At 42.5% G+C, this 23,978-nt stretch overlaps 1 protein-coding gene across 1 annotated transcript in view; it reads left to right on the top strand.

Moving 5' to 3' along the window:
* The window catches only part of mrc1a (mannose receptor, C type 1a), a 137,661-nt gene that overhangs the window by 78,353 nt on the left and 35,330 nt on the right, over positions 1-23,978 (top strand). Inside the window, exons 16-21 of the mRNA XM_039754266.1 lie at positions 9,010-9,048; positions 14,571-14,734; positions 16,062-16,126; positions 18,698-18,798; positions 20,648-20,787; positions 22,862-22,979. Of these exons, the coding sequence (XP_039610200.1) occupies positions 9,010-9,048; positions 14,571-14,734; positions 16,062-16,126; positions 18,698-18,798; positions 20,648-20,787; positions 22,862-22,979 (627 nt within the window). The remainder of the gene's footprint in view (positions 1-9,009; positions 9,049-14,570; positions 14,735-16,061; positions 16,127-18,697; positions 18,799-20,647; positions 20,788-22,861; positions 22,980-23,978) is intronic.

Below are 23,978 nucleotides of genomic sequence, written 5' to 3'. Positions count from 1 at the left end.
TGCTGCTCACCAATCACGGTCCTGGAGAGCGACAAGGTGTTTGTTACACGCCATTAGCACGTGCTATTAACACTAGAATTACCAGAGCCTACGAAAACTGCAGTGATGTCCGACCTTAAATTGCTTCGCACCTCTCCGTCAGCGTCTTTTGTCTTTTAAATGTGTTGATAAGCAGCAAGCAGCCTGCTATCACATCCCTCCACCGGCGCACAGTTTTCTCAGCTCAAGTCTGTTTACCTGTGTGTCAGTTGCTTAGAGCTGTATAGAGCGAGAAGTCAAGCAAAATGACACCTTTTATAAATACTATATTGTTATTTGGAACACTTGCTTTTCATGTGTGCTCCGTGTCTACAACAATCTATTTAAACACATCGTTAAAAAAGAAATGTTTTTCATGTATCAAATATCAAAGAAACACTTTCACAAAAGGTACAAATATAACAGAACAAATGCGCTTCTATTCAAGAATATAACTGCAGAAAGAACTCATAGTGCGACATCGCATAGGTGCTGCTATGACAGCTTTGGTACGCAACGGTATCAACTGTTGACTGGTAATCAAAACTTCACGGGTTCGATCCCAGAGGAGTCCATTTTGAGAAGTGAGTTGCTCTTATTCTTACTATTTTAGAATAAAAACATACATTTGATTTCAGTCTGTAGCAGCTGGTGTAAATGTATGATATTTGTAAAGGTTAGTTTTTTCAGTTTTATTCTCTCAGTCACGTTCACGATCCTACCCTACACATCTGGCACTGCTGTTTTCACGTAAAGACGCGCTATAGATCTGCACTCTACTTGTGACTTTACGCTGTAGGAAATGAGTAAATGAACCAAGGTAAATAAGTAAATGACATTCAATCTGGTTCTTATATAAAAAGTACAGCGACTGCAGTGTTTTATCTTGGTAGAGTAATATATATTGCTCTACTTTCGCCTACTGTCTTATTAACATGTAGGCCTTGTTAAAACAGCAGTGTCAGATGTGTAGGGTAGGATTGTATTGCATTTGACTGAGAGAATAAAACTGAATAAAAAAAACAAAGCTAACCTTTACAAGTATCATACATTTACACCAGCTGCTACAGACTGAAATCAAATGTATGTTTTTATTCTAAAATAGTAAGAATAAGAGCAACTCACTCCTCAAAATGGACTCCTCCGGGATCGAACCCTTGAAGTTTTAATTACCAGTTGATACCGTTACGCAGCTGTCATAGCAACTGCATGTCGATGTCGCACCCTAACGTGTGTTGTTTTTCTGCAGTTATATTTTTGAATAAAAGCGCACTTGTTCTGTTGTATTTCTACCTTTTGTGAAAGTGTTGCTTTGATATTTGGACTTCAGGCTTCACACATTATACACTTCATGTCTACATTTTGTCAATTATTACTGAAACATGAAAAACGTTTCTGTTTTAACGATGTGTTCACATAGGTCGCTGTAGACACGGAGCACACATGAAATGCATGTTTCCTAAATAACCAAATAGTATTTATAAACGGTGTCATTTTGCTTGACTTCTCACTCTATACAACTCTAAGCAACTGACACGCAGGTACACACACTTGAGCTGAGACAACTGTGTGGGGTGAGGAGATGTGATAGCAGGCTGCTTGCTGCTTATCAACACATTTAAAGGACAAAAGACGCTGACAGAGAGGTGAGAAGCGATTTAAGGTGGGACAGATCTACGAGTTTTTTCGTAGGCTCTGGTAATTTTAGTGTTAAGACTTTCATTGAACTAGAATCGTTTTTGAAGGATGTCATTGGACGTATTCTGGTTCCAGAGATCTTGGTTGAACCCTCAGCATCAGTCCGTAATTTGGGTGTCACCTTTGATCAGCTTCTTACTTTCAATCACACATTAGCTCACTCATACAGACAGCTTTCTATCATCTTTGCAACATCGCTCATCTGCATTCTTTCCATCATCACTATCTGTCTGCACTATTGCAATGCATTGTTTTATAGCCTCCCGACTAAATATATCAATAGATTACAGTACGAGGTGTGATCAAAAGGTGCGGTGAATATTAATGCTGAGCAACGCCAAACAATTCAATGCCGCTTCTGACAGGTCCATCCTAGAGCCCAGTTTGTGACAAGTTTCAACTCGTTTGATACTGTCATTCATTTGGGAGCCACTGTTGAGTTCAAGTTTGTCATTAATAATGGATATTGAGCAATGCATGAACATGAAATTGTGTTTCAAATTGCAAAAAAGTACTCAGGAAACCCATCAGATATTAAAATCGGTTTATGGGGACACTGCACCGACAATTAAGAGTGTTTACATCCATCCATTATCCAACCCACTACATCCCAACCACAGGGTCACGGGGGTCTGCTGGAGCCAATCCCAGTCAACACAGGGCGCAAGGCAGGAAATAAACCCCGGGCAGGGTGCCAGCTCACCACAAATAGTGTTTACAAGTGGTTTGATTGATTTTGTAATGGATCTGACTCAGTTGAAGACGAGAAAAGATCAGGATGTCCTTATATCCAGCAGGGGGCGTTAGCTCCCTTGTTGGAATGAGTGCTTTTGTAATTGGAGCGTGTTACATAACCCAAAACTATAAAGACATAACATAAAAACGCGATACCCCTCCCTTATTTATGTGACGGTAAGAAATTACATATGAGAAATAACTTAATGACGGTTTACAAGACATAACAAATGAGGAAGCCATGACAAGACCTTTGGGTAGTGGGAGCCCGATGTATACACTCTGCCACTTTCGTCGTTCCTTTGGAAGGATTTTCCGGATCGGATGACTTTATCTCCTATCCGTCGGTTGGCTTCAAAGGTGTGCTGGGCAATGTTCCAAGGCTTTATATTCATTCTTTTTCTCATGTGCCAGCCTTCACTTAGGTGAAAAGGAGGTGGGATTGCTGTTTATGCCAAACAGGATTTAAATGTAAGTCATCTTCAGTTGGATGATGAGCCCCATCTTAGTGAGGACGTCTGTCTTCACCTGGAAAATATTAGGAGTGTGTTATAGACCACCCAATTCAGACAGTAACTTCAACACACATCTTGTTAGTAATATCAAAAAGACAAGTTTACAGGGGGATATTATAGTCATGGGGGACTTTAATTATCCAAATATTAACTGGGATAACCTTACAGATGGAGGAGCACAAGAGCAGGAGTTTTTAGAAGTAATCAGCACTGTTTTTAACACAGCATGTTAAAGCACCAACAAGGGTGAAGCCTGTCTGGATTTAGTATTCTGTAATAATCAGGATAGAATTGAGGGTGTAGAGGTGATTGAACCACTAGGGTCAAGTGACCATAATGTAATACAATTCTCAGTATTTTGTAAGAGTACAGATGCAAAGACTAAAATTGTTAAGTTGAACTTTAGTAGGGCTAATTTTGAGCAGATGTGACAAAGTCTAAGTAGGATAGACTGGGATAAGCTTTTAAATGTGGAGACAGTCGAGGAGCAGTGGAACAGGTTTAAAAATGTTTTACATGTAATGCAGGACAGATACATACCTAAATTTGGAAGTAATAGGAAACTAAAAAAAACTCCACGATGGATTAATAAAGATTTAAAAAGAAGTTGCAAAGGAAAAACTGCTGTATAAGGCATATAAGACTAATGACTGCAAAGAGAACGTAGCGCAGATGAGAACATGAGGGCAACCATTAAGAAGGATATCAGAGAGGCTAAAAGACAGTTGGAGAGGAATATAGCAGATAAGGAAAGAAGACCCCAAGAGATTCTTTCAGTATTTTAGTAGTAAAAGAACAGTTAAGGAGGAGGTCAAGTTCATCAGGAATAGTAAAGGGGAATTAAAAGATACAGACAATGAAATAGCAGATGCCCTAAACTTACATTTTTCTGAGGTGTTTACAAGTGAGCAAGTGGATAACCTCAGAGGTAACAACTACTAAGGAGGTACTGAGGGATTTGGAAATTGTAGAGGGAGAAGTGCTGCTCAGATTAAATAAGATGAAATCAAACAAATCACCAGGCCCAGATAATATTTATCCTCGTGTTCTTAAGGAGGCTAGTGAGTACATATATAAACCCTTGACACATATTTTTAGGAAGTCACTGTGCACTGGAGAGATTCCAAAGGACTGGAAAATGGCAAATATCATCCCATTATATAAAAAGGGTGACAGGGCAGATCCAAGCAACTATAGGCCAGTAAGCTTAACAAGCATCACAGGAAAATTAATGGAAGGAATTATTAAGGATAAGATTGAGCAACACATGACAAGGACAGGAGTTATTCTGAACAGTCAGCATGGGTTCAGAAGAGGTCGTTTTACTAACATGTTGGAATTCTATGAGGAGGCAACAAAAGGATACGATCAAAGTGGAGCTTATGATATTATTTATCTGGACTTTCAGAAAGCATTTGATAAGGTGCCACATGAGAGGTTGGGCATCAAGTTAAAAGAAGTGGGAGTTCAGGGTGATGTTTTTAGATGGGTGCAGAATTGGCTCAGACACAGGAAGCAGAGGGTGATGGTGTGAGGAACCTCATCAGAACTGGCCGATGTTAAGAGTGGTGTTCCACAGGGGTCAGTGCTAGGGCCGCTGCTATTTTAATATATATAAATGATTTAGATAGGAATATAAGTAACAAGCTGGTTAAGTTTGCAGATGATACCAAGATAGGTGGATTAGCAGATAATTTGGAATCCGTTATATCATTACAGAAGGACTTGGATAGCATACAGGCTTGGGCAGATTTGTGGCAGATGAAATTTAATGTCAGTAAATGTAAAGTATTACACATAGGAAGTAAAAATATTAGGTTTGAATACACAATGGGCGGTCGGAAAATCGAGAGTACACCTTATGAGAAGGATTTAGGAGTCATAGTGGACTCTAAGCTATCAACTTCCAACAGTGTTCAGAAGCCATTAAGAAGGCTAACAGAATGTTAGGTTATATAGCCGATCTGTGGAGTACAAGTCCAAGGAGGTTATGCTCAACCTTTATAATGCACTGGTGAGGCCTCATCTTGAGTACTGTGTGCAGTTTTGGTCTCCAGGCTACAAAAAGGACATAGCAGCACTAGAAAAGGTCCAGAGAAGAGCGACTAGGCTGATTCCAGGTCTACAGGGGTTGAATTATGAGGAAAGATTAAAAGAGCTGAGCCTTTACAGTTTAAGCAAAAGAAGATTAAGAGGTGACATGATTGAAGTGTTTAAAATTATGAAGTGAATTAGTCCAGTGGATCGAGACTTGTATTTTAAAATGAGCTCATCAAGAACACGGGGACACAGTTGGAAACTTGTTAAGGGTAAATTTCGCACAAACATTAGGAAGTTTTTCTTTACACAAAGAACGATAGACACTTGGAATAAGCGACCAAGTAGTGTGGTAGACAGTAAGATGTTAGGGACTTTCAAAACTCGACTTGATGTTTTCTTGGAGGATACAAGTGGATAGGACTGGCGAGCTTTGTTGGGCTGAATGGCCTGTTCTCGTCTAGAGTGTTCTAATGTTCTAATGCCATTCCAATGTCATGCTGACTCTGACACACAGACATAGCGCACGTTGCCCGTTTCACAGTTGTCCATAACTTGTCTTGTCTTAAAATGCTTGCCTAGCAGTTCTAAATGCTGGGCCCCTGTACTAAAACTGGCCTTGTGTTAGCTGTACATGTGAGTAGAAAAGAAAAGCAAATTTAAAATATTTGCACAGAGCACAGTGACATATTAAACTTATATTCTGATTACAGTCCTTCAACATCAATAACCGAGGAAAAAGCTGAAACAGTTTCATTGTTCATCGTGACAACACTCCTTGTCACACATCCCTTCTAGTATGACAATTTCTGTCGAATAAAAACATTACTCTGTATCCGCATTCACCTTATTTGCCGGATCTGGCAGCGTGCGACTTCTGGCTGTTCCCTGAATTGAAAATGACCATGAAGGGTTAAACGATTTCAATGCATTGAGGACATCCAAGCAGCCACGACAGCCCAACTAAAGACCCTCTTGAGAGAAAACTTGCCGAACTGCGTCACAAAGTGGCAGGAGCGTTGGGAGAAGTGCATTTGGAGTGGAGAAGGAGAGTATTTTGAGGGTGACTTGTAGGTGTAAATCTTTTACTGCAATAAACGTTTCTTTTCTAAAGCATTCACCATTTTTTTTGATCACACCTCATATGTTCAGAATTCTGCTGCTCGTCTACTTACACACACTAAAACAATCTGCTCACCTCTCTCCTGTCTTTTATGATTTGCATTGGTTAGCAGTCTTTTCAAGAATCAAGTATCAACATTTTTCTCATCACCTTTAAAGCCCTTCATGGTTTAGCCAACGGGTGGGCATCTTCAGTCCTGGAGGGCCGCAGCGGTTGCAGGTTTTTGTTCCAACCCAGTTGCTTAATTAAAAGCCAATTCTTGTCAATTATTTAATTTCATGGCTTGCTAGTGCTTTAATTCTGCCATGTCAGGTCATTCTCATATAAAAGATTTTTTTTCCTTTCTAAGGGTGTCATCCAAATGATTTGAAGTCTAAACCAGATGAGTTATTCTCAGTGCTTCACTTTTTTCTCTTCACTTTCCTCCCAAGTACTTAATTAAACCCAATTCTTCTTTTCTTCTTTCAGCTGCTCCCATTAGGGGTCGTCACAGCGGATCATCATCTTCCATATCTTTCTGTCCTCGTCATCTTGCTCTGTCACACCCGTCACCTGCATGTCCTCTCTCATCACATTCATAAACCTTCTCTTATGCCTTCCTCTTCTCCTCTTACCTGGCAGCTCTATCCTTAGTACCCTTCTCTCATTATACCCCTCATCTCTCCTCTGCACATGTCCAAACCAACGCCATCTCAACTCTCTGACTTTGTCTCCCAACCGTCCCACCTGAGCTGACCCTCTAATGTCCTCATTTCTCATCCTGTCCATCCTCGTCACACCCAATGCCAATCTTCACCTCTTTAACTCTGCCACCTCCAGCTCTGTCTCCTGTGCCACCGTCTCCAGCCCATATAACACAGCTGGTCTCACTACCGTCCTGTAGACCTTCCCTGTCACTCTTGCTGATACCCGTCTGTCACCAATCACTCCTGACACTCTTCTCCACCCACTCCACTCTGCCTGCACTCCCTTCTTCACTTCTCTTCCACACTCTCCATTACTCTGTACTGTTGATCCCAAGTATTTAAACTCCTCCACCTTCATCAACTCTACTCCCTCATCCTCACCAGTCCACTGACCTCTCTCTCATTCACACACATGTATTCTGTCTTGGTGGTCCTACTGACCTTCATTCCTCTCCTCTCATATCTCCACCTCTCCAGGGTCTCCTCAACCTCCTCCCTACTCTCACTACAGATCACAATGTCATCAGCAGACATCACAGTCCACGGGGACTCCTGTCTAATCACGTCTGTCAACCTGTCCATCACCATTACAAATAAGAAAGTCCTCAGAGCCGATCCCTGATGTAATCCCACCTCCGTCACTCCTACTGCAGACCTCACCACGGTCACACTTCCCTCGTACATATCCTGTATAACTCTTACGTACTTCTCTGCCATTCCCGACTTCCTCATACAATACCACAGCTCCTCTCAGTCACCCTGTCATTTGCTTTCTTCAGGTCCACAAAGACGCAATGAAACTCCTTCTGACCTTCTCGCTACTTCTCCATCAACATCCTCAGAGCAAACATCTCATCTGTGGTGCACTTTCTAGGCATGAAACCATCCTGCTGCTCACCAATCATCACCTCACTTCTTAACTGATCTTCCACTACTCTTTCCCATAACTTCATGCTGTGGCTCATCAGTTTTATCCTCCTGTAGTTACTGCAGTCCTGCACATCCCCCTTATTCTTAAATATCGGCCCACCAGTACACTTCTTCTCCACTTCTCAGACATCCTCTCACTTTCCAAAATTCCATTAAACAATGCGGTTAAAAACTCCACTGCCATCTCTCCTAAACACCTCCATACTTCCACAGGTATGTCATCTGGACCAACAGCCTTTCCATTCTTCATCCTCTTCATCGCTGTCCTTACTTCCTCCTTGCTAATCCGTTGCACTTCCTGATTCACTATCTCCATGTCATCCAACCTCTTCTCTCTCTCATTCTCTTCATTCATCAGCCTCTCAAAGTTCTCTTTCCATCTGCTCAACACACCCTCCTCTCTTGTGAGTACGTTTCCATCTTCATCCTTTATCACCCTAACCTGCTGCACATCTTTCCCATATGCTTTGCACATATGGAGCTCGAGTGAATTCTCTGCATGGCTGCCTTCCACTCCTTTTCTGAGATGTTGAGTGAGAGATCCTTTTCCTATTTTCCTCTTGGATCTTTGAAAGGGAGGGACTGTAAAATATTTTTATATATTGCAGAAATACTGTTTGAGTCCTCCAATCTGATTCATATTAAAGGTAGGTGGGAGGTGAGGAAAATCAAGCAGGTTCTGTTTAACAAAGTTCCTAATTTGAAGATAGTGAAAGAAATGTGTGGCTGGAAAGTTAAAGTTGGAATGTAATTGTTCATAACATGCAAAGATGTTGTCTATATAAAGATCTCTAAGTAATTTAATCCCAAATCTTTTCCAGATATTAAAACTGCGTATGTTTGTGAGGGTTGAAAGAGGTCGTTCTCTAGCAGAGGTGCCACAGATAGAAGCTTCTCCGTCTTCAAATGTTTCCTACATTGGTTCATATTCTGAGCGAGTGAAGCACAGTTGGGTTGTCAGTATATTGATGATAACGCGTGTTTATTGGAGCACAGAGCAGGGAATATAAAGAAGTTCTGCACGATTTGATTTCTATTGCATGCCAGGCCGGTGTCTGTTCATCTACTTGTGTTCAGGTTTTTATAGTTTGTATGTCTGCTGCCCAGTAATAAAACTGAAAGTCAGGTAGAGCCATGCCGCCTTCTGCCGAGGGTCGCTCTTTGGATACGTGGATGTTTTGTTTTTGAAAGGCGACACACAAATAAAACATACAATTATTAATATTATTATTATTATTATTAATGTTGTTTTCTCTTTCTGTGACAGGTGACCCACTGCTGCCCGTTCCAACGGCTTCTCAGCCAGGTACTGTGTTCATGCTTATGTCCTGCCGATCCGTTTACAATCAGCAATGTTGAAATGCTTCATCCCCAGTGACGGTGAACGCAATCACGAGGGCCTTATCGCCATTACATTCGTGATGAACCCAAACAGCCATTCCTCAGACCCTGCGTACAGAATGTAAAATGGACGCTGTATAGCGCCCGACCCGGCACAGACTCAGACTGAGGCACGTGTAAAACACAAGAGGACTTTTATTTTTCTTCAGCTGGAGGGCACATCTTCCCCGTGTACCCCCCAGTCGCAACACAGTCCCAAAGCACTTAAAGCCATCAACACAACACAATCCAATCCTTCCTCTGGCACCACCACTCCTCCTTGGCAACCTCGTCTTCTTCCTCCCGATTCTGGCTCCAGAGTGGTGGCTGCTGGCCCTTTTTATAGCCCACCCAGAAGTGCTCCAGGTGCTTGATCACCTGTTGCCAATTGCACATCCGGGCGGGGCTGTTGAGGTGTCCAGGTTGGCTCTGGGATCCACGCAGCACCCCCTGGCAGCCACCCCAGATCCCCACAGGGTTGTGGAGAACTCCATCTCCCATGGAACCCTGCAGGAAACTGAGGCACCATCGTCAACCAGGGCGGCTGCCACCAAGCGTCCCGGGGGAGGTACTGAGGAGCCCATGGCTATTCCCCCGGAACATATGCAGCAGTGGCATCCCGGCCGGGCATGGGACCCGGCTGCCCGTCACAAGAATATAGAACTAATTGCATCAATTATCTGATCTGCATAACTACATGGACTCGTAGAAATATAATTCTTATTGATATGTAACGCATACATCATAAGGAGACCTTGAAGTCAAGAAAATAACGTAACTCAAGTCCTCTAATTAATGTTCGTGGGACCAGAGCCTGTTGTAAGGAGGAAGCCCCATTTAATAAACTAAAAGTTCCTTGAAAGCTACAACAAAAATAGATGTGACGGTGGTCCTTCATCGATTTGCCGTCAGATCAGGTGACCTGCCCACTTTGGGTCCAGTGGCCGACGTCTTGTCGTTTTGTGGTTTTTATAGGGCTTGGGGTGGAAGAAGTGAAGCTTTGCTCCATGGAGTGCAAATAATGTCATTGCTAACCTGTAATGTCATCTTCTTCTTCCTCCTCTTCCTTCCTCTTGCATTTCAACTTCATTGACCCTCAGGTCAGAAAGCTGACCCAGCAGCCTCCATGTGTGTCACAGTCCTGGCAGTAACTGTTCATATGGCAGGAGGTGACCAGTTCATCATACGGCTCACCATTCTACATGCCCACATTCGCTCATACAGGGCCAAACAAACCAGCATGGCATTGCCAAGGTGGATGTTGTGAAATCACAAAACAGAAGAAGGCCTGATTCCCAGCAAGTCTTTAAAATTCAAAGAAGGGCCAGCCGCTAATCTCCAAATCAGGCTTGTGACCTGCACTCTCAAAATGAGCACAGCAAGCCTGCATTAAGACCCCCCGGCCCCTGGATGACGTAGCTCCATAACAGAGAGTTGAATATTCTTGAACAGTGCAGCGTGCAGACACCTGGTAGCCACAATAATCCACAGAAATAAAGAGCAGGCTTCATTTGACACAAGTGAGAACAACAAGATTCAGCTGCTACTGAAGAAACTGGTTGGAGTTTGAGACCCCGACTCAGGTGGTCATCTGTTGGCTCGCGTCACTTCACATCTCATTTTAGTTTAACTGACATTTAGGGAAAAAGGAAGCAACTGAGAGGACTGAATCTTAAAAAAAACAAGACAATTAAAATGAAGGGACAAGAAGTGAATTAGCAGCAAAAGGGTTAGAATGAAAACCTGCAGCCACTTCAAGATGAAACTTGGACTTCATTGCTTTAAAATATTAAAAGATAAAGTAAAAATTAGAAAAAGACACCTTGCCAGGAAAGCTGCCACCTAAAAGGTTGCTTAAAACTGTGCAATCGGTGATCCAAAGCCAAAGTAAAAAACAAGTCCAAAAAATCCTGAAACCAAATAAACCAAAGTGCTGTAAATGAGTGCATAAAACACAAAGCAGCCAAAGGGACAGTCTTAGCTCTCCAGAGACAGGCCTCAACCCAGGCACCCTGACCCCAAACTCTACTAGCAAGCTTTGGATTACACAGGCCTGGAGGTCTTCGGCCTCAAAAGTTCCAAATAGTTTGAAAATGTCCCCATAGTGACAAAAATGTGCCTAAAGGAAAAGAACTGCATAACCACTGGTTAAATGAGACAAGTCCAAAACAAAATCTATATAATAGATAGATAGATAGTGTGAAAGACACTATATAATAAATAGATAGATAGATATGTAAGGTTGTATATATTAGATATATAGAAAAGGTGCTACATAAAATAACACACATCGTTTTTATGAAAGGCACTGTATAATAGATACATTTATCCATCCATCCATCCATCCATCCTCTTCCACTTATCCGAGGTCGGGTCGCAGGGGCAGCAGTTTAAGCAGAGAGGCCCAGACTTCCCCTACCCAGCCACTTCTTCCAGCTCTTCCAGGAGAATCCCAAGGCGTTCCCAGGCCAGCCAACAGACATAGTCCCTCCAGCGTGTCCTGGGTCTTCCCCGGGGCCTCCTCCCGGCTGGACGTGCCTGGAACACCTCACCAGGGTGGCATCCAGGAGGCATCCTGATCAGATGCCCGAGCCACCTCATCTGACTTCTCTCTACTCTGAGTTCCTCGCCCGATCATTAAGGGAAAGCCCAGACACCCTGCAGAGGAAACTCACTTCAGTCGCTTGTATTCGCGATCTCGTTCTTTCGGTCACTACCCACAGCTCATGACCATAGGTGAGGGTAGGAGCGTAGATCGACTGGTAAATTGAGAGCTTTGCCTTACGGCTCAGCTCCTTTTTCACCACGACAGACCGATGCAGAGCCCACATCACTGTGGATGCCGCACCGATCCGCCTGTCGATCTCACGCTCCATTCTTCCCTCACTCGTGAACAAGACCCCGAGATACTTGAACTCCTCCACTTGGGGCAGGATCTCTCCCCCAGCCCTGAGAGGGCACTCCACCCTTTTCCGGCTGAGGACCATGGTCTCGGATTTGGAGGTGCTGATTCTCATCCCAGCCGCTTCACACTCAGCTGCGAACCGATCCAGAGAGAGCTGAAGATCACGGCCTGATGAAGCAAACAGGACAACATCATCTGCAAAAAGCAGTGACCCAATCCTGAGTCCACCAAACCAGACCCCTTCAACACCCTGGCTGCGCCTAGAAATTCTGTCCATAAAAGTTAGGAACAGAATCGGTGACAAAGGGCAGCCCTGGCGATACATTTATCAACACATGTAAAAGGCTCTATATAATAGATTTACTTGTGCATAGAGGGATGAAAGGGATTATTTTACAGATAGATGGATTGATAGATATTTTATTTTGTCCTCTGGGGAATTGTCTTTTTACAGAAGCTCAATGCATAAATATTAATTGTAATATTGTAATAATAATAATATGCGGTGGGCTGGTGCCCTGCCCGGGGTTTGTTTCCTGCCTTGTTTTAGTTAGGATTGGCTCCAGCAGACCCCCGTGACCCTATAGTTATGATATAGCAGGTTGGATAATGGATGGATGGATGGACAATAATAATACATTTTATTTCTATAGCACCTTTCTCATATTGCAATGCGGCAAACAACAACCATATTTAAGATACACACCATAATAATTAACATGAAAGAAAACTAGAAACCAAGAAAATGTCTGACTTGACTTACAATAAAAACAGCAATCACAGCCACAGTGAGGCAATATAATGCAAAAAGTGTTTGACTTCCAGGCAGCCCCAAGCAAACAGGTTTTAATATACAATGTAAAATTGTAAAACACAAACCACAGCTCTCAAAGATACTGTATGTACTCTTGAACATCAGTAAACGAGTTCCTGAAAGTTCTGCTCCTCAGTCTCACAATTTACTGGCCGGGGCGGCCCTTCAGCTGTGATGTCACGGTGGCCTCACCTCTTTGTGCTCCTCCCACCCTCCAGGTGTGATGTCAGGGTGGCTCCACCTCTTTGTGCTCCTCCCACCCTCCAGGTGTGATGTCAGGGTGGCTCCACCTCTTTGTACTCCTCCCACAAAACAGAAAGGACGCAGAAGAACACAGAGATAGTAAATACAACAATGGCTACAAAAATACTTAAACACAATTAACAAAAAAAAAAACCAGAAATACAGAAAATAAACACAAGTCACAAAGTACACCCTGGCTGTTACTTGACACAAGTGAGAACTTAGAATAAACACAAGAGTTTGTAAAGGGGAGCCAAGCCAAACAGACAGAAGACATGACAGGCCTTCATGCTGGCCACCTGCAGCAGCAGCTACTGTGTCAAGGACACCCGCTCCAAAGGCTCCAAATAGAAGATACAGTGAAAAGCATAATTAGAATTAAAAATGATAACAATACAAAATGAGCATCAAACAAAACAATTCTAATTAAACAGCAATACATTACAAAAAGAAAGAAATCAGTAACATATTCAACAACATAAGGCACAAAATAATTTACAAAAAACAACAAAAGGCACAGAGCCCTGACTCGATGGCACCTGAGAAATCCCCACATACGCAGGGACATCAGGCAGCCATGTGGCCTTTTTAAGCAGGCCGAGGATTCACACCGAGGATGCTGGATCTGTGAAGAAGACATTGTGACACCCATTGTTAAAAACGTTAATTTTATTTAAAGAAATACGGCCACTGCTACTAAGGTATAAAATGAAATGTGAAAGAAAGGAAGAATACAAAGTTCTGCCTTTGTGCAAAGTGTTTCTGTCCCAGAAGGATCGGTGACGGTGTATATTTGGTCACACCTGTCACTCACAGTGACTCGGATTGGCTGCCCCGTCCAGTCTGTCACATCTTGTATCACATGAAAACATTTAGAAAGCACACATGGTGACAAAAAGTGTCACCTTGAAGGATGTCCTCCTACCATTTCTGTATTCTTTATGAAAACAATAAAAAGGAACAAAGACTTGACATGAGCTGGGGGTCCCAGTTTTGATGGCCCCTTCTAAGGCTGCCTACCTCGTGCTTTGTGCCTTCACTCGCTGCTCTTGACTGCTGGGGTATCTTTGGGGCTGAACATCCTGGAGACCACAGCAGGCGGACTTGCTGGCCGTTTGATAGGAATTCTCCTTATGGTGGGCTCATCTCAGCTGGACCTCCATACGTGACCCCGGTGTAGCACTGAAATCGGCTCCCATGTGTTGTCTTCCATTTTCCCAGTTTTTTACAAATTACTATTAGGAGTCATGAGAAGTTTATGGCTTTGCCCGTAGTTAGTGGGTCAACATGTCATATTTTTGGGTAGTTTTTTAGTTGACGTCATGATAAGCAGGTTGCAAGCAAAAGACTTTGATTTTGATTTGCATTGTTAACAGGTTGACACGTGACAGAGCAGGACGCCATGGCGTGTGAGTCGCGCCACCAAAGACTCTGCTCTGTTGGGCTCTGATGACGTTTCTAATCTGCTCTCGTCTGCTTTATGCAGCTTGGAATGTGACCGAAGACGGATGGCTCGTCTATAATGGATCTCATTATTTTGTTAACAATGAAAAACTTTCCATGGAACAAGCACGAGAATTTTGCCAGAAGAACTTTGGTGATCTTGCCATAATAGAAAGCGAATCTGAAAGGAAGTTTCTTTGGAAGCAGGTAAGGAAAGAGCTGCGACCGTAATGCTGGTCACGTTTGTAACGGCCAACCGTTCGTTATCTGACCATTCACATAAATGAAAGAGGACAGAATGTGGGCGGCATGGGGGCACAGCGGGACTGTGATTCACGGCCCAGGTGCCCCCAGAATGGAGTCTGCGTGTTCTCCAAATGTCCACGTGGCGCCCATTCAGGTTAGGAGGATTGGCGTTGCTCAACTTGTTTTATTTTCGTATGGCGCTCGCGCTTCACACCCTGTGACAACTCCTCAGAGGGAAATGCAAATATCAAACTCAAGTAGAAGCGACTGACTATTAATTATTATTATTATTAACACCTGATATGTGTGTGTGTGTGTGTGTGATGGACTGACGCCTTGTCCAGGTGTTGTTCCTGCCTTGGCTCTGATCCTTACTAAGAAGATTAGAAAAATGGATGGCTAGATAGAATTGAAAGCTGTTTCACACGGCCACATACACTCACCGAGAAAATTCTTAGGACCGCCGTACTGGCATCTAGGTGGGCATCCTTTAGCTCTCGGTTCTGGGTGGCATGGACTCCACAAGATGTAGCTAACATTCCTTTGAGATTCTGGCCCACGCTGACATGATGGCACCAGACAGTTCCTGCAGATTTATCAGTTCATGCTGTGAGCCTCCTGTTCTACTCCATCTCAATGGGGTCCTACATCTGGTGACTAGGGGGACCACTGGAGAGCACTGAGGTCGGGATAATGAATGTGCTCTGTGAGCTAATGGTGCTTTATCATGCCATTAGAAGATTGTGGCCACGAAGGGATGCACGTGCTCAGCAGCAACACTCAAGTAGCCGTCGCCATTCAAGCAATGACTGATTAGTGTGAATGGACCCACAAATATGTCCGACATGTTTTCTCTGCAAAATGCTTCTTTTTAGGACATTAGACCTGTCCTGACTGGACAAGAACAGGCCATTCAGCCCACCAAAGCTTGTCTGTCCTGTCCACTTAATTCTGTGAAAATAAGCTCAAGTTGAGTTTTCAAAGTCCCTCAAGTCCTCCCGTCCACCCCACTGCTTGGTCCCTCGTTCCAAGTAAAGCTTGAAAAGTGCAGGAAGATCAACCACAATAAACCTGAAAAACACTCAGAAAAACGAAAGACAAGCACTGGAAACAAACAACAGCCAAGTGTGAGTGGGCCCTGCGTGTCCGCCCTCAGTGTGTCTGCGCCCGCGTTACACACTCGGTCCAAACGCACCGACCGCTTCTTACCTGATCTGTGCTCATTTCTTTATTTCATGTTGTCCTTCCTCATCACCAACAACTCAACCTGATGGACTGTATCTTGAAGATTTCACGAGGTGAAGAAAATGAATACTACATTGGCTTGACCGTGGGTCTCGATAAGACGATGAAGTAAGTAACGAAATAAACGTGCAGAGCAACACGTTACAGGAGACGCTTTACGTACGTCTGCATATTGTTCAAAACACGTACACACTGTACTTCGGCTTTTTACTCAGCTTTTATGAAACTTGTGCCACTTTCACTTTAAACAAAATGGCAAGTGCTGAGCAAGCAACTATGAGCTTTAGCATTCAAGTTTCATTCGTTTATTTTGTGTGAACGTATTTTGAGGCCCCCATGATGCATTGCTTCACCTTTTCAACAGCTGCTTGGTGTTCTCGATATACAATAGACTGCAAAATATGTGTTAGATACAAAGAAAATATACTGGAAATTATTGAAAAATATATTTAAAGGCAAATAAAATATACTGCAGATTACTGCAAAATATATTTTAAATGTTTATAAAATATATTGGAAATTAGCAAAATATATTTTAAATATTAAAAAATATAGGGCGGCACGGTGGCGCAGTGGTAGCGCTGCTGCCTCGCAGTTAGGAGACCCATCTGGGTTCGCTCCCGGGTCCTCCCTGCGTGGAGTTTGCATGTTCTCCCCGTGTCTGCGTGGGTTTCCTCCCACAATCCAAAGACATGCAGGTGAGGTGGATTGGCGATTCTAAAAATTGGCCTTAGTGTGTGGGTGTGTGTCCTGCGGTGGGTTGGCACCCTGCCCAGGATTGGCTCCTGCCTTGTGCCCTGTGTTGGCTGGGATTGGCTCCAGCAGACCCCCGTGACCCTGTGTTCGGATTCAGCGGGTTAGAAAATGGATGGATGGATATTAAAAAATATATTGGAAATTACTGCAAAATGTATTTTACATATGAATATAGTATAAATTATTGCAAAATATATTTAAAAGCATATAAAATATTGTAAATTGTTGCAAAATATGTTTACAAAGTATATTGGAAATCATTGCAAAATATATTTTAAATATTAATAAAATATTAAATTATTGCAAGTATATTTTAAATATGTATAAAATATATTATATGGTATAAATTATTGCAAAATATATTTAAAGGCATATAAAATATATTGTAAATTGTTGCAAAATATATTTTAAATATATATAAAATATTGTAAATTATTGCAAAAATAAAGTGAAAATCCCCTGCTGCTCTTGAATAGACGAGGCTTTCACAAGAAAACAACGATGAGGGATGCAACAAGGGGTCTCAAAATAAGCTGAAACTTTGGGGTCCCCCAGACAAGTTGCTCTTTTTGATTGAAACTCCTGCCTGTTTTATCAAGATGCCATTAAATTGATTTATAAACTAGAGCCGAGGCACTGCCAGTGTGTATTCTGGTGATTACTGTTTCAAAGGCCTGATCTTTAACTTATCATTCACAGAGCCCCCTTTTCAGCAGCCATTCCTTCGGTGTCCTAGTGGTCGACTCCCTCAGCTCATCCTTAGCTCGTCAGGTTTGTCTGTTAATTGTCGTTGCACAAGCGCCACATGACCTGTCACGCTGTTCACCCGTCGCAAGTTCAGTTCTGGGTTCGATAATGGCCAAAATGACAGATGGCCAAGAGACTGAAGATTTCATTCAAAGGCGTCCATTACTGTATTGAGAGAAGGGGCCATGAAGGAGAAGGCCCCGAAGAGCAACTACATTAGAGGGTGTAGAGTGTGTGAAACAAACGCCTTCCAGGTCCTCAGTTGTCTTCTTCACTAAATGCACACCCAATTCCAGTGTCCTCTGCAAGAGACAAGACACGACTTTGGGATGCTGACCATAACACCCTTTCCCAGTCATCTTCTGTCCAATGTCTGTGTTCTTTTGCTCATTTTAGTCTTTTCTTTTTATTTCACGTTTGCCTTTTTCTTTGAAACTCTGCCTCTGAGGCCTGCTTTGCAGAATCGTCTCTTTCTCTGCTGCACATGACACCGGGATTGGGTGTGTGTTTAAAGAAGAAGCCAACTGAGGATCTGGAAGAGATGTTTGTTTCTCACATTCCACACTCTGATGTCCTCCTCTCATGCAGTTGTGCCTTCCACTTCTTGTTCTCTCCTGGTCAGCCCCAGTCTGCCATCTTCTCTCAAGACAGTAACAGACACCTTTGTATGAAATCCTCATTTTCTTGTTAAGATGGAAAATCAAAACCCAGCCTGACATGTTTCTAGTGAAAGCCGCTTCACTTTGACCAGTTCTGAATCCAAAGCTGAATTTTAGGAATGCTGGCACCTTGTGACCCAAGTGATCAGAATAGCAGGTGTCAGCGGTGGGAATGCAATGGTGAAGGTTTCTCTAATAACCAATTATCAGTAACACACGGGTTATTAAGGATAAGCTGAGGGAGCTGACCATTAGGACACTGAAGAAAATGAGGCTTTGTAGCCATATTTGAACAATAAATTAAAACTAAGTCATTTCAAGCAGTCATAGCCCTATTCATGGCTTTATTTTAAAATCATAATATCTTCTTAATAAAAGGTGGCCATTTTGATCAAAAGCATGAGCATTTCTGGGTGACCCCAAACTTTCGACTGGCACTTGGCTGTCTTGGATGTCTTAATAAGTATGGTGGCTCCTTCAACGTCTTCTACTCCTTAATGTCTTTTATAACTTTAAGGTGGATCGATGGGTCGCCCTTAACATACGTGGCTTGGGAGATGCATGAGCCGAATTTTGCAAATAATGATGAAAACTGTGTCACCATGTACAAAGGAATGGGTGAGTGTTTGTCAGTGACTATGCAAAAATGTATAGAAGAATTAGTATTAGTAAATCATTAGTGAACCAGAAAAACATAACTGGGGCCTTTCGTGAGCTGAAACTAAAAAAAACGTGAAAATCCTTCAAAGATTCAGCGTTGATCCACCAAAGGGTCTTTGGCCAATGTCCTCGACTGCCTTGTTTATGTCGTCCTAAAGGTGGCGTCATAATCACAACTGAACCTTCTGGGAGTGTCACATTAAAAAGTTAAAGGTTATTAAAAAGTAAATTCTTACAAATCAAACAGTAACCATAAAGTGTGAATCCTCAAAATCAAGAACATTAACCAAATAAAGTTATACATGCAAATGAAGTGAATACGACAGGACGCAGCTTCAGGACTTTAGTTTCTATGAAGTTGCTTTTCATCTTCAGCTTATTAGCAGATTTATATAAACAGAGATATACTGTAGATGTGTAGAATATAAATACCGTAATTTTGATTATATGCCTTGGGTGCTGTGGGCGGAGCCACAGGAGGCGGGTCACCCTGATGTCATGCCTGAAGGACCTCCCTAAGCCCATGTGTTCTGGCTGAAGGTCCTTCACAGTCTCATTGTTATTTAGATTTTCCTGTTTTTTTAATTTTTTTTGCTCTGTTTATGAGGATCTGCTTTTGGATTTTGGCTTAGCCTTGGTTGCTCTGAGTTGCCTTTTTGTTTACTTTCTTGTTCATTTTCTCCTACCCTGCCTGGATTGTGCCTCTCAGTTTTTGATGAATTGTTTTTCATTAATATTGAAATATTGCGTTTACGGTGTCCTTGGTTCAGGGGTTTTATGATCATCCTCTCCTCCACTTTGACATTTTTAAACTTTAAAAACCTTGGTCCCATTCTTCTGGGCCTGTGCAGGCCTGAAACTTGCCTTTTGGTTTGGGGTTAGGCTGCCTGAGAGGAGGCCAAATCTAACAGGCACAGACTTTTAATTGGGTGTTTTTTTTTAATCTTTTATTTCTCTGTTATATTTTGTATATACGGTGGTATAAGTGGAATAAGTCCAACTTGGTATACGTCCTGTTTGGAATACGACTCGCGTGCTAGAACATGGCGCGCTACCCTCGTTTACCTCTCTCGTGACAAAGCCACGACTGCCCACGAGCGTCAGTACGCCACTGGCTAGCATTCAGTGAACAGCCCGTGCTATAACTCTCTGTGAATTTTCACGTGATATTGTGTTTCTTCGCGTAAATTTGAATTGATTGTTGAGAAGTATGAAGGTGGCATGCGTATCTAGGACGTGGCTGCTGCACACCGTATGCCGAGAACGACGGTATCTACGATTGTGAGAAACAAAGACGTTATTAAAAAGTAAAGTGAGGTTAAATTTCCATTTATTTCATCTTATTGCTTTTGTATTTATGTATTTTAGTATTAAGCAGTGTTTAAATTATTTTATACAACCCCATCAATGTATAATATGCCAATAACAGTAGAATTTTTTTTTTTCATGGGAACGGATTAATCATTTTCCCTTTATTTCTTATGGGGAAAACTCATTTGGTATACGTCCTGTTTGGTATAAGTCAGAGGATCAGGAACGGATTAAGGACGTATACGGAGGTACCACAGTATTTTGTTATATCGGGCTTCATTATGTTGGACCCTCATTGTTGGTTATTTAGTTTCTGTGTGTCGCTGCCCATTCTGCGCTGCTCCTTGTCTTGTATGGCTGGTTCCACCTGCTCATTCACTTTGGCCCTTTTATTTTATTAAGAGTGTAAGAGATAAACCCACCGAGCTCTTTAGAGACCCCTTGACTCCTGTAATGTTGTTCATCTTTTCTGTACTTATTTTCTGTGCTCCTAAAGGTTTTTGGAATGATATGAACTGTGGGACTTTGTTTCCGTCTATATGTGAAAGGAAAGACACCTTTGTGAATACAACCATGGCTCCAACTCTCCCACCCAAAGGAGGATGTCAGCCAGGCTGGATTTCATTTGGAAGAAAGGTACCTGTGATGTTTTAATCAATTTTTCTTTTGTCTTTTTTAATGTCAGACATCCCATAGTAGTGACTTTTCAGAAGTCTATAGCTATGTGATCGATTGTCACTTTGTCACCATAAATACAGCACAGTCGACGGCCAGATAAAGGCAGTGGGAGGAGTCCGCAGCAGTGACATCAGGGTGGGCCAAACTACCAGGCTTCAACTCAACCAGTGGTCTCGAGGGCAGGTGTGAAGAGGCCCCCATTGGTCGGAAGTGTGGCTGTTTGGGATTGCTTTTAAATTAGAAGCCATTCTGTACCACGACACCCTATTGGTGTAAGGATTTGAACAGAGAATCTATACATTGGGTCACATTTTCCCCTCTCACACCGTGGCCATGCAGTGAGAAGCCATATTGAGGCAGGCATGCGGCCCTGTTCTGAAGAAAGCTAGAAATGATGAGTTAACTACAGACATTTGGGTAACTACAAGTCTGTGTGCCAACTCAAACTACACCTCAGCATTTATCAGGCTGTATGGTTGCCAGTATTCACGTGTACTTTCCTTATTGTTATTATTTGATGAACATTACCGATAATACATTATTTAAAGTTGTAATTTGACTCCTGCTTGTCTTTTACGCTGTGTAATTGCTTGAGGTTATAGGTGTAGATGGGAAGGTGGGGAGAAGTTACAAAGCACAATATCTTATAAAAAGTGGCACGTCTATGGGATTTGAGACATTCTGATAAAGTCTACACAATAAATAATACAAAAGGGCAAAGAAGAGTAACATAGGACTGTACCAAGACAAGACAGGTATTAAGAAGGATCATCGAGGGGACAACTCTGGGTGTCACTTTGTGGTTGACAGTTTTATCAAATGACACCAAAAAGGCCCAAAGACACCCCGTGGAAAGAAAACTGACACTTAAGAGTGTTTGGCACAGGGACTTGTGTGCCAAAGCATAGCCGAATGGGTAATGCCAGTCTGTCCTACACTATTTACATATGGCACACGCATGAAGTACATATTTATTTAAACAAGCAACTCTAGGATTATAACGATGAATGCCCACTAACATTATTGTTCAGATATGGCCAGTGGACCACACAGGTTCCTATGAACTGGAGTTACAAACAAAGCCAAAAGGGGTTTGATGCTCCCACAATGACCATAAAGCGGGCCAGATGCCTTCCCTGGCCAGCCCAGAAGAGACTCACTTCAGACCAGCTTGGTGCCAACAGCTACCAGCTGGCTTCTAACCTAGCAGGCCCCAAAATGAGAAGCTGGCACTGAAACTACAAAAAAACTACAAAAGTCCCCGAAAACACAAACATTTGCTTTACAAGAGAGAGAGAAACTGTGTGAACGCCAACTAGTGAAGACAAGTCTCTATAAAGACAAGAATCCTTATAAAGGACAATATTTATTATTAAAGTAAAAAGAGCCAAAAGACCTAAAAAGGATTCACCTACGTAGACAATCCAAGTCCCAGTGCAAAATCTGCAAGCAAAATCCAAAACTAGAAAATATGAAAAGAAAACAAAACTCCCAGAACTCCCAGTGAATGACTACTACTGGTCCACTGGCAGCATCTCTCACTCCAGGCTTCCAGAATAAGGCAGTGGGAGGAGTCAGCAGCAGTGACATCAGGGTGGCCCCACCTCCCGGGGCTCCACCCATAAAGTCCAGGGAATGAAATCACATTTAAAAGTACAGTACAGGAGTATTAAATAAAATTAATGAACATAATATAAATTAAAAGGATGAAAGGATTAAAAAGTAATAAAACTGACAACAATAACAATAAAACATGTAGATGATACAACACAAAAGAGAAGCAACAATGAGAAACTCCTGTGGGGGGCACACTTGATTATAATTGGGAAACTCTGACACGATCACAACCCTGGAGACCTCGGGCAACTGGGCACCCACCGCCTACTGGGCATTCCTCAGTATTACAGCACAATCCTCACCTTGTATGGACAGGTCTCTCCAAACTAAAATACGTAGGAATTTCATGGCATAAGATGTCACATTGGGGACAGTGACCTATATGGCTAATATGGCTTCATTTTGGACTTTGCAGTGCTTCCGATTATATGGAGTCAACGATGGGGAGGAGAAGAAGAACTGGCAAGAGGCAAGAAATCAATGCATAAGTGACAATGGAAATTTAGCAACGATATCTGACAACAAAGAACAAGGTACTGAGACTCCTGAGAAACTGTCAACACACGGCCATCTTCTTCTGATTCTGTCTCTTTCTTTGATGTTTTTATGGATTCGTTTAGCATTTGTTTCATGCTTTTAGTATCTCTTTGGTGGTTTTGGAATACAGAGATGCCATTTTAAATTTTGTTCTGTGCTGTAAACAATTGTTACAATACTTGATGTTGTAATCATAATAATATTAATCATAATAATACATGTTGTATTTAGAGTGCCTTTCCCATGCTCATGGCGTCTTATCAGAACGCAATTTTAAATTTGCACTTCCATTTATTTTCTTAGAAGACACTTTTATCCAAAGTGACTTACAAAAGAGGCCAACCTAATTGAGTAGTGTCACCCTGGGGACTGTTTGGGAACAAATGTGACAGGACAAGGTGACAGAAATGATTTCCGGTTCAGAACAAAACGTCAGTGAGTTAAACTAATCAGCTAGAAATCACAGAGTAAGGGGGTCTTCTTAAACACGTCAAGGGAGTCTGAAGTTCAAATGGAGGTGGGCAGCTCATTACACCAGCCAGGTGCTGCGCATGAGATTTGATACCACAGAGAGGTGGCATCCCCAGACGCTGATCTTCGGCAGACCCGAAGGAGCAGAGGACTTTACAACTGGCTCCATACGTATGTGTGTCGAGCCTTTCGCTATTCTTTCAAGGATTTTAACATGTGATGCTACAGGAAGCCAGGGTAGTGGTCTGAAAAGAGGAGGCACATGTGCCCGCCTCGGCTGGTTGAACATCAGACATGCTGCTGAATTTTGAATCATCTGTAAGTAGTTTGGTGACACGTGCCAGTGCTCCTGCCAGCAAGGAGTTGCAGTAGTTGAGACGTGACAAGACCAAAGTCTGGACCAGCAGTCGTGTGTCGCACTCCCTCAAATACGGTCTGATCTTGCAGGTATTGTATAGAGTGAATCTGCAGGGCTGACAGACTGTAGCAACATGGTCAGTGAAGGACAGCTGGTCATCAGTCAC

Source organism: Polypterus senegalus, chromosome 5 (assembly GCF_016835505.1).
Source record: "Polypterus senegalus isolate Bchr_013 chromosome 5, ASM1683550v1, whole genome shotgun sequence".
Lineage (NCBI taxonomy): Eukaryota > Metazoa > Chordata > Cladistia > Polypteriformes > Polypteridae > Polypterus > Polypterus senegalus.
Note: the sequence above shows the minus strand (reverse complement) of the source record. Positions and strands in the feature narration are given on the sequence as shown.